General features: G+C 37.6%; 2 protein-coding genes across 2 annotated transcripts in view; both read left to right on the forward strand.

Moving 5' to 3' along the window:
* The window catches only part of LOC107741237 (glycolipid transfer protein-like), a 15,912-nt gene extending 12,888 nt beyond the window's left edge, over positions 1 to 3,024 (forward strand). Inside the window, exons 4-5 of the mRNA XM_016553912.1 lie at positions 1,354 to 1,504; positions 1,670 to 3,024. Coding sequence (XP_016409398.1) covers positions 1,354 to 1,504; positions 1,670 to 1,852 — 334 coding nt within the window. The 3' untranslated portion in view covers positions 1,853 to 3,024. The remainder of the gene's footprint in view (positions 1 to 1,353; positions 1,505 to 1,669) is intronic.
* A 1,168-nt stretch (positions 3,025 to 4,192) lies between these two features.
* The window catches only part of LOC107741238 (transient receptor potential cation channel subfamily V member 4-like), a 30,910-nt gene continuing 24,150 nt past the window's right edge, over positions 4,193 to 10,952 (forward strand). The window contains exons 1-4 of the mRNA XM_016553914.1: positions 4,193 to 4,403; positions 5,215 to 5,272; positions 7,770 to 7,869; positions 9,557 to 9,984. Of these exons, the coding sequence (XP_016409400.1) occupies positions 7,861 to 7,869; positions 9,557 to 9,984 (437 nt within the window). The 5' untranslated portion in view covers positions 4,193 to 4,403; positions 5,215 to 5,272; positions 7,770 to 7,860. The remainder of the gene's footprint in view (positions 4,404 to 5,214; positions 5,273 to 7,769; positions 7,870 to 9,556; positions 9,985 to 10,952) is intronic.

Genomic DNA, 10,952 nt, shown 5'->3' on the forward strand with positions numbered 1-10,952 from the left:
CAGGTAGGGTACAAGTGATTTCAAAACATTTCAGCCGGTTTATATATATCGTGTATATATTATTTATCTCGTATAAGTTGCGCTGCAGTAAAGCGCTTCATGGTACGGTGGTTATCTCTTTAGCGCGCAGTGCGAGCAGGACAAACAACAATGCATAATATTAATAACTATAACTGGGACTGTCATATACATAACATTATAATGAGAACACTATTATAATAAAATGCTTTTATTTTTTTTATTTTATTTAAAGGCGCAATAGGTGATTTGTCTTCAGAAACATTTTTTGTTATGCTGGTTGAAAGTCTCTTCACATCCCGATAGCAATCATTAAGTTAAGTGGTCTAAATGTATTTGTCTGTATTTATATATTCTGTGGAAGGCGTAGGACCAAGAAATTTTCGTCCAATCAAAACGCTCGGTCCGAGCGTTTTAATAGACTTTCCTACCTGCCTGTCAACGTATGTATTAGCATACCTATGCGCAGCCGGTTCGCGCAGACAGGATACGTCATCAACGCGTTCACGCACGCTGTGCAGACAGAGCGAGAATGGCAGACAAACATCAACAACCCGATCTTCCTTCCTGGTATTGTAGTATTTTTAAAGTTTTCTCACCGGTGAATGACACATGATGTAGGCAGCCCAGCGGTTCCCATTTCCAGTCCTCGCGCATGTATTTTGCATGTCTCGCTTCGATTCAGATAACCAGCTCGTTAGAAGAGAGCTACGTGCATGAACTGTGTTCCGATTATGCGTTCAGGGGGCGTGGCATTGGACGGTGATTGCAGGGAGGGTGGGACGTTCCCTTTCAGTGCTATCAGGCTAAAGTTAGCATTTTCCAAGATCTCCTACTGCATCTTTAATGATGGATTTTTTCTTACAAACAATCTCTTCACTTTGCAAGACGTTAAATGATGGACTGGAGTTGTTGTTATGTTTTTTTGTTATTGTTATGTTTTTATCAGTTGTTTGGACTCTCATTCTGACGGCACCCATTCACTGCAGATGATCCATTGGTGAGCAAGTCATGTAGTGCTCAATTTCTCCAAATCTGTTCTGATGAAGAAACAAACTTATCTACATCTTGGATAGCCTAAGGGTGAGTAAATTTTCAGCAATTCTTTAATTTTTGGGTGAACTATTCCTTTAAAGAAATAGTAAATTCGTCATCATTTACTTGCCCCTTAGTCATTACAAACTACGTTTATGATTTATGACATTTTTGGAGCTTGATAACGTCTGTCCCCATTCAGTTTCATTCTGTGAAACGACTTGAATGTGAATGAGAATTTTTATTTTTAGGTTAACTAAGCCTTGAAATAAAACCTTGTGGGGTTTTTTTTTCTGTTAGGGGGCTACGCTTTATCCAGGTTCTTCTCCAGAGTCTAGTGGATGGGGATAAAGATGAAAACAACCCTAACCTCATCAGAGTCAACATCACTAAAGCTTATGAGATGGCATTGAAGAAGTATCATGGCTGGTTTGTCCAGAAGCTCTTTCAAGTAAGTTTCTTAAAAAAATGTATGTATGCATTCAAAAGTTGTTTTTATCCAAGTTAAAAATAGTTTTTCATCATCTGAAAGTGAAATGAGTGAAATGTAGAAATTTCTGTTGTGATGACTGTAAATGCTTGGAAAAACCTATTGAGGTTGCCCTGTCTTTTTTAGGCAGCACTATATGCCGCACCATACAGATCAGATTTTCTCAAAGCTCTTTCAAGAGGGCGAGAGGTCAAGGAGGAAGAATGCTTGGACAAAGTGCGGCAGTTCCTAGTAAACTTCACAGCTACTATTGACGCAATCTATGAAATGTACACTAAAATGAATGCAGAGCTGGACTACACTGTGTGATCTCTCATTCACAAAACAAGCAAATTTCAGACCTCATCTTCTGCCCTCCCACTGGATCACTGTCGCCTCCCATTAGACACCTCCTTAGTCTCCTCACTGGACTGTTCTTCGGCACTACTGGATCCTGCATCTCCAGCAGTATACTGTTGCATTTTCTCTAGGGGGACAATTATGGTCCAAGCTGCTGAAGTCTCTGACGGTTTCAGAAGGGAGGATGTCTGTTATTGTTTGTTCTGTTCGTGTTGACGGTTTGAATGCCTTGGCTTTTCTTTAGAAGAGTAGTATTCTTAAAAAAGACAGTTTGTGAGTGTTTTATCATTTTAACTACTAATCCTTTCTGTTTGATTCTTAATACATGTGCACTTTAAGTATGTGCATGGAATGGTTCTGTATGTGCTCCTTTAACAATAGACTGCAAATGAGGGTTTTAATTTTACTTATATAAATTATACCAAAAACAAAAGTCTGCAGACTCTCTAACCAAATATCTGACATTGACTGTACTGCTGTTTGTTTTTGCTTTGGATTCTATTTTATGAGAAAATAATACTTGAAAATGACATAAAATATAAAGAAACCACTTCCTTAGAAGTGGCAATGAAGCCACTCTATTGAGTTGCAAAACAACATATCCAGTAAATAGTAAAACCTCTGTAATATTTTCTTAGATTTACTTCTACAAGACATATTAAGACTCTTATTATATGGATGACTGAATCTTCATTGACGTAATTGGTCTGATGTTCTGTTTATGTAATATAATGGATAAGTATTGTTGGTTTGTAGGTTTTAATTTGTCATTCCCAAATTATCAAAGGTTAAATTCACTGAACAACATTTCAGTTCTATCCCAGGTTACACCACTGCAACAACACTAGTACACTTCACAGTACAACATACAGTGCATTCTGAAGATGTTGTTTTAACAAGTGGACTTTGTCTGTTATTGTTGTCAACTGAGTTGACATCAATAAAAGCTGATTTCTTTGAATTATTTTTGTCAAAGAGTGTATCTCACTGGTGTAGAGGACGGACAAAACTGAAGCAGTACATCATGATGACCATGTGACGGATGCCTTCTGGTGCTGTTTTGCTTTTCCACTGTAATTTATTATCTTAATGTGTCTCACATCGATCATAGTTATGTGTAGTCTCTTTAAAATCTCATTAAAATCATGACCTTGTGTAAGTCGTTTTGTTGTGTGCTTTCCTTTTGGCTGCGCAAAAAAAAACGTAATATTTTGTTCTATTTTTTTTCTAGTATAACAATACTTTTCCCCCATATGTAAATGCATATTAAGCCATTGCATAACTGTGTTCTTAAAATCCAGATTTGAATACATGTACATAACAAATAAGTCATGAATAAACAAAAGACTTTGGGGCCACAAGGGGGTCTGTGGAAAATGGGATTTTATAAAAGAGAAATATATTACATAATGTATTTTAAGGTCATCTAATTTAAAGTGTTAACTTATTATATAATGTTTAAAAACATATTTAATACATTTAACACTACTTTGTAACAATATACATATAAATCTGAATTGAATTCAAAGAAGCGGGAAGAAAAAATATACATTGTAACTTAAAAAATTATTTTGGTAATAGTATTTAATAATGATTTAATTTCTAAAACGACATGTTATCTTTATAATGTCACTAATATTAAAAACAAATATTATGATAAGCGCGTTACAGTCTCTTAAGCTGCTCCCTCAGGAGAACACCAGAGGGCGCTGTTCCCAACATTTTGCCTGTATACGCTCGACAACAAAAAGCTTAGCAATGTAAATTAGCCAGACAGGTAAAACCTGTTATGGTAAAGACCATATTCCCCACAGTATTTGTTGTAGCGTATCTGTAAAAGTATATTGAAATCATTTTAATTTTAATTTCATGAACTGTATGACAGCATTACATTTCCATTATATATTTTTATAAACTTTTACAACCACGCACACAAACAAACAAACAAACAAAACAGTGTATAATACAGTACTATAATATGTAAAATATATTATAATATAACAGTAAAATATGTTGTATGTTCTCAAGGCTTTAGAAGTAAAAAAGAAAAAAAGCTTACTTTCTGCTAACATTACCGTTAGAATGTGAATAGTTTGTGAAGTAACTTCTAGAAGTTAGACGGTGAATATTTAGTTTGTCTACAAGGCTTTCTAAGTAAAAATGGCTCAAGTTCAACAGTTAGACAGTGAATATTTTGTTTGGTTACGCTTCAGACGTAAAAATGATCCCAGTGTCTTTCGTTTACGTGTCTGAATGAAGACTTCCACACCCCTAACGCTCATTTTCTAAAGGGCTCCATTCAGTCAGTGGGCGGTGGGAAATCAAAACTCTACTTCTGCAGTCGCTCTGTCCCATTATCAGTTTGAAACACCCAGGTGGAAAGATGAAGCCGTTTCTAAAGTTTACCTAAAGAGCTATACGGATCCCACCTGAAGAATAAATGGACGAATCTGACCTCATAAACGGAATAACCACTGATTCTACGTTTAAGAAGAAACGTCTAGCAGTATTGTGTTTACGGGTGAGCAACTTTTCCTATCCATGACTTTTGATGCCGTTTTCTATCTGTGTTGTGAGAATGTTGAGAGATTGAAATTCATTTTAACAGTTTAGAACAATTTCAAAGAGTAACTATTTAGAATTTAAAAAGTAACAGAAATTCATTCAAAACTCTTGAAACAGTTTAGAACAATTTAAAAGAGTTTAGTAGAACCAGTTAGAATTGAAAAAGTAACAGTCCAGAACAACTTCTTGCCTATACCTGATTATCTCCAAATCAGTGTTGTCTGTATCCACATAGAACCTGTTTGACATGCACAGATCTGTTGATCAAACTTATTGTTTTTTGCTTCTCAAAGGTTTTACAGTCATTTCATGAGCTCAGGGCCCAGTTGCATAAACTTAGCCTCTATGTTAAGACAGTGTCTTAAGTACTAGTCTGACCAACTAGCAGTTAACCAAAGGGTAATCAGTCTTATTTTTTGGATTCAACTTAGACTAATCTACATTTTTATTTAAGTAAATAAAAAAAAATATGACCTGCCTTAAAGAAAAAATTAGCTGACTAACTTTTAAGACTAGTCTAAACCTTTAATGCAACCGGCCCCTGAACTGTGGTTGAACTGTCAGCAGAACCAGCACTGAATGCTATTTGAATTACATTACATACAAAGATCACAGCTGTTTGACTCTTTGCAGAATTTGTGACATGGAAAAGGAAGTGTAGATCTTCCTCTGGGACTATGGAGACAGAGTCTGTCATTTCCAGCTGTTATCTAATGCTGTTCTATGTAGACAGGCCTTTTTCTCCCATCTGTTACATTTCTCACTAGGTCTCCCGGTTACGTGGTCTGATGCACCACCATCGCACCCTCCAATTCTCAAAACACAGTAAGATGACTTAGGCCATCGCACTTTCGTGTTATCACTGCTTATCAAAACTTTCACTCTTCTGCTTTCACTCTCTGTGGTGATATGGACTGTATTGGAGTCGGGTCAGAGCAGAGGTACTGCTGTAGCCAGTATTTGGATAGCGCTTGCCAGGCCAGGGGCAGTTACTGTGGGGGCTTGTGTTTGACTTTCCACCATCCGCTTAAGCTAACATGAGGACCAGATGAAAACTTTCATACTGAACTGCATGGGGGAAAGAGTAATAAAAACCTAATTCAGTATCAATGGTGTAGTCTTAAGGCTGAAATTCAATACATGACTTTTGAAATGCCTGTTTTAAAACAATATAAGCATCATATACTTGCCTATTTTGTGGTTACAGAGAAAAACTCACACATTAAATAAATGAGGATCACCCAGACTTTAAAGTCTGAACACAAAGATTGTCCATACTTCTAAATAAGCTAGCCAAGGTGCATCTCAAGTGGTCCAAAAATTGTAAAGTTGGTTGATTCCGAACACAACAAACTCACAGAGAAGCATGCGCCTTGCTAGGAGATGCATGACTAAAGAAAACAATGTGTTCTAAAAGTGGCTCAAAATATCAAACATGTTTGATATCCTCCGACTGAATGGAATCATAGTCTGAAGCTAAAAAAAATCTGAGTCTGTGCCCATTACACTTCACAAATTTCTTTGAAATCTGCCAACTCCAACTGCTCAAAATCTACAGACTGGCTCTGACTTGTGACAACTGACGTCAACACGTCCAGAGTCAGACTGTAAATCAATGCCACAATCTGGGCAAAAATCTAAAATTTGAGAATTTGTGATGTGACAGCATTAATTCTAAAATAAGTAAACCTTTGTTGGAGATTACTCTTAAACTTTCTCTCAGAGGAGTTGTGGAGTGTCTCAGACATGTCTGAACAGGACCAGTGATTGTTCCCCTTCAGGAACTCGAGCTGCTTCGAGATCGCTTTGGGAACGCCCTTGCGTGACCGCGTTCTGAAGCACGTGTCAATGGCAATGAGCTCATGGAGAATCCGAAAAACAGAAACCTGGAGGATGACACTCTCCCAGGTTGCCAAATTATGAGTTCATTTCATTCATTGCCTAAACCTCATGTCATTTCAAACCATACGACTTTCTATCTTATGTAGAACACAAAAGTAGATGTTTTTCATAATGTTCACACTGCTTTCATACAACAGTATGTAGTATCCAGGGAATTTTTTTTTTAACTCAAAAAGAACCATAAAAAGTATCACAAAGTTAGTCCATACCTCTAAATATTCTGCATTTGGTTGATTCTTAATTTTCCACTTTTGAACATTCTTGTTATTTAGAAATTAAATAAAAAAGGTCAAGCAACCTCCATTGGACCTCTTTAAATGGATTGACCCTGGTGCTTTTTTGTCATATTGGGTGCTTGTCCACCCCTTTTCACTGTCTACTGTGGTTGTATGGGGAAGAGCAGTTTGAATGTTCTGTAAAATTTCTTCTATATTCCACAAAAGCAAGAAACTGGGGTTTGAAACAATATGACAGAGTTTTCACTTTTGGATTAAGGGTTTTAAGCAGCACTGGAATTAAATGCAACATCAGCAATAGTGGTTCTTTGATGTGATCATCATTCATTGTCTCAGTTACTGAACTTGGGTGCAATAGAGGAATTTCCCCTTGGACTGGGAAGAGAATAGGACAGAGGGAGTGTGAGTCATGCCTGTTCTGGGAAATGAGAGAATCAGTTTAGGACTTGAGATGAATCCCACAATGGATTGTGACATGTGGACAAAGGGACTGGATTGGGATGTGTGGAGGGGATATATGGGATGAATAGAGGGATGTTTTGGGCAAAAAATTGTATATTAATAAATTTTAATCTTTTTATATGATTTATGATTCTTAATTTCTTTCTTTTTGAATTGTTGGTATTGCATTCACACATTTAACATTTGTTCACCTGTCTGGTCAGTTCAGTAATGGTACTTATCATATGGTGTCGAATGACATTACGTGTGTTGATTCAGATTCTGGAGTAGGATTGAAATTCATATGCATAATTTTAAAACAAACCCAATCCAAGGTTTCACAACAACAGTACCAGACAGTCAAAATCCCAAAGTCAGTTCATAACTCGTGTAACAGATTAAAAAAGAAATCTAAAGCAATCGATCTACAGGTGTGAAAGCACCCTAAGACTACAAGAGGGTGGGGCAGAAAACAGTGAACTAGGACAAAGCCAAAGCCACAGCAGTATACAAATCAACTCTCAGAGCTGCATGTGGGCTGACAAGATTTCACAATGTGCTGAGTATTTATACATAAACAGGACATATATGAACCAGGTGTAAATGACTGAATGGTTTCAGAAGCCTTGGGAATATTGTGGGAAGATGGGTCAGCAGACATGGATCTTACAGCATGCTTCTTGTTGAGTTTCATTTTGACAGTTGTCTTCTGTAAACGCAGGTATTGTTTTTTCCCCCTCCAGCTCTGTTTGTGTCCCTGCAATTCTCCTGACACTTTCCAGCTCCCCAGAGGAGTAGTTTGGCATTGGGGAAGTGCACATAGTATACAAAGAAATGACTGAAGTAAGTAGCCTATGTATTTCTATTTAATTATGTCCAAGCCTGACTTCATACTTTCCTCAAGATGTCATTGCAGTGCAAAAGTGTCTTGCAAAATTGGCTTTCAGAAGGTCAGAAATGCTTTTGATTAACAGCCCAAAGTTACAGCAGATGTTTGGTAAGAGTCCTTATTGGCGATGCCAACTCTTACGTACATACAACGTAAGAAAGAAGAAAAAGCCATTGGTCTGCTTGCAGTCAGAGTCATGAAAAGGTCTTTAAGCTGTATTTTGCCGTTACATCCAGCTCGTTCCTGACTGCAATTTCAAGAGGGTCATACACAAAATGTATTAATAAATAATAGAATATTTTATTAAAATGATTCCATTAAGCTACACTGAGAAAAGCAGAGGTGTGTAGTGGTTAACTAGCAAAAGCAACAAAGTAATATAGAACCGTTAATGAAAGTCAGGACACATGCATGTTTTCCTTGACTCTGCTGGAGAGATGAACCTACCTGGGAAAGATCCCTGTCAGAAACAAAAGAGACACACCCAATTGAACTAATTAATCACTATTGGGAGAAAAAGAGAGAGAGGAAGGCCAGGGTCATAAGGTTTTCTGGGTACCAGCATTCCAGGAGCCTTATTTCTGGTATGTATCTTCATTTTTCTTGTGCATTCAGGAATAAACGGTTTTCTTGATTTCAAAGTCCAATGCAGATTGATTCCAGAAATGCTTTTTTTCTGGAATGCATCTCTCTTGCAGAGTTCTCAATGTTTAGTTCTATTCATGCTGAAGTGGATTTTCTCAAGGTGAAACCAGAAATCAAGATTTCTATAGTGCTTGCCTTTATACAATACAGATTGTGTCAAAGCAGCTTTACAGAGATAAACAGAAAAATAGCAGAATCAATAATGGAAACAACTATGGGGACAAGTCAAGTTCCACTGTAAAGCAGCTCTTTTATGAGTTCAGTTCAGCTTTAAGCAGTTCTACAAAAGGCAGCAATGTCTTTATCCAGTTCAAGTCAGTTCAGTGTTGATTCAATTCAGTTTAATACCAGTGTCGATTTTGCATGAAGCTGTAAAGCAGCTCCACAGAAGATGATAGCGCCATTAATTCAGTTCAAGTTTTGTTCTCATCCGATGGTGTCAGTCAGTGCAGTCATATCGATAAATTTCTTAAAATTAAGTGACTTTAAGACCCCAACTCAGCAAGCCAGAAGGCATCAGTGGCAAAGTAAAACTGTATTTCATTTCCTTATGTTTGGCCTTTTTTGATACTTGAAAAAAGTAACATCTAACAAGTAACATTTGAAACTAACATTTAATGGAACAAACACAGCATACTTCCTGGAAGCAGCAATGCTATTTCGCGTCATACTTGCTGTATAATATAATTTATATAATCAGACCAGGACAACAAATACCGGTAATCAAGGTTCAAGCTTACTAATTAGCCTACAGTTGAGGAAATAAGTAACTTTAAGTAACTGTATATTTTAGATAGTTTCCAAAGCCCTGGACAAGTTCCATTAAGCAAGCATCTAATAAAATCTGACATATTGGTTGAGATAGTTGCCTAGCTGCAGTTTTAATTACTTTCCATTTAAATGATCAACTTTTGGAGGTCCTGATGTAAAGCATATTCCAGAATAATTGTTTTATCTTGTGTTTAAAGTTCACTCAATCCATTTTTGACTTTCCAGCAGGGCTTCTCCGCTTCCACTCTATTAAAGCGCTATCGTCTGGCCATGACAGAGTCAAACTCAGTCTCCTCACCATCCGGTACTGCTGCTGAGGACCCGTCAGAGGGTAAGGACCTTTCAGCAGATGGGGATCCCAACTTCCCCATGTCTTCACTGGCAGAACTTCTGGACAATGATGATGGATCACAGCCGCCCCAGGATTCAGCTCGACCTGGACAACAGAATGATAACAAGCAGAACTCGCGGATAAGATTCCCAGGAGCCTTTAAAAAGGGAGTTCCTAACCCCATGGACCTTCTTGAGTCCACCATGTCTGAGTATCCAGGGGCACCTGGGCCTAAGAAAGCACCTATGGACTCCCTGTTCGACTATGGCACATGTAGGGAGGTCAACAACCAGAAAAAACGCAGGAAGAAACTTCCACGAGGGTGAGAGACATATAGCTTCAATGATTTTGGTTTATATTAGGGCTTTTTGCCACTTTTGTTGATTCAGTAGCAGAAAAGGTACAGTAAATGATGAAAGGAGGGAATGAGAGGAGGAAAATGTCGGAATCAAACTTGAATTGCTAAGTCATGGCAAAAATGCTTTTTAGCTGGTATATAACCTCTCGCCCTCTGAAATATTTTTCTTTGTTGCATGATTTTAAAAATATATAATATAATATAATTCTAAAATAACATTTTACATTCTATCTTTTTGTATACTTAAAAAAAATACAAAGTTGTTAATAAGTGTTTATTCTCTGGAGTTGTTTTTCATTACCTAATGCCGAGTTCACACTGCACGATTTTCAAAATCGTCGGATCGCCGTTGTTTTCACACTGCGTGACTATCTGGGGTAGCATTCAGTTGCTGCTGTGTTCACATTGCACGATGGATCTGCCACAGGGGGTTTCACACTGCATGACTTCACAATAGGAAGAATGGCCGACAGCTCTGTCTGGTCCGCAAACTACGTTTCACAACAAAACACACGCAAGAAGTGATAAGGAAATAACGCGAGAACCCGCATGCGTCAGACTCGTTCTCGAGCGAGACTGGAATTATTTTAAATATATATACAGCCCGCAAATAGTCTGTGAGCAGATTTCCAGCTACAAGGAGAAAAAGAAAAAAAAAAGAAAAAGAACAGGGATTGGGTGTTCTGCAAAGAGAGTTGGAGGTAAATAATTTTGCAGTAACTGTTATGCTGATGTTGTGGCTGGTCAAGCAAATGTAGGCGCTTGTTTCTGTATGATATAATTGTTCATATATCTATTAAAATACTGAGATTCTGGTCTATAACTCCTCCCCGAACTTCCCTTTGCCCTGTAGCTTGGTCTCTCATTGGCTGTAGGTCATCGCCGATGTGCTTTTCAGTCAGAACTCATTTCACACAGCGTGATTGTGAATC

This window comes from Sinocyclocheilus rhinocerous, unplaced genomic scaffold (assembly GCF_001515625.1).
Source record: "Sinocyclocheilus rhinocerous isolate Xijiao unplaced genomic scaffold, SAMN03320098_v1.1 scaffold615, whole genome shotgun sequence".
Taxonomy (NCBI): Eukaryota; Metazoa; Chordata; class Actinopteri; order Cypriniformes; family Cyprinidae; genus Sinocyclocheilus; species Sinocyclocheilus rhinocerous.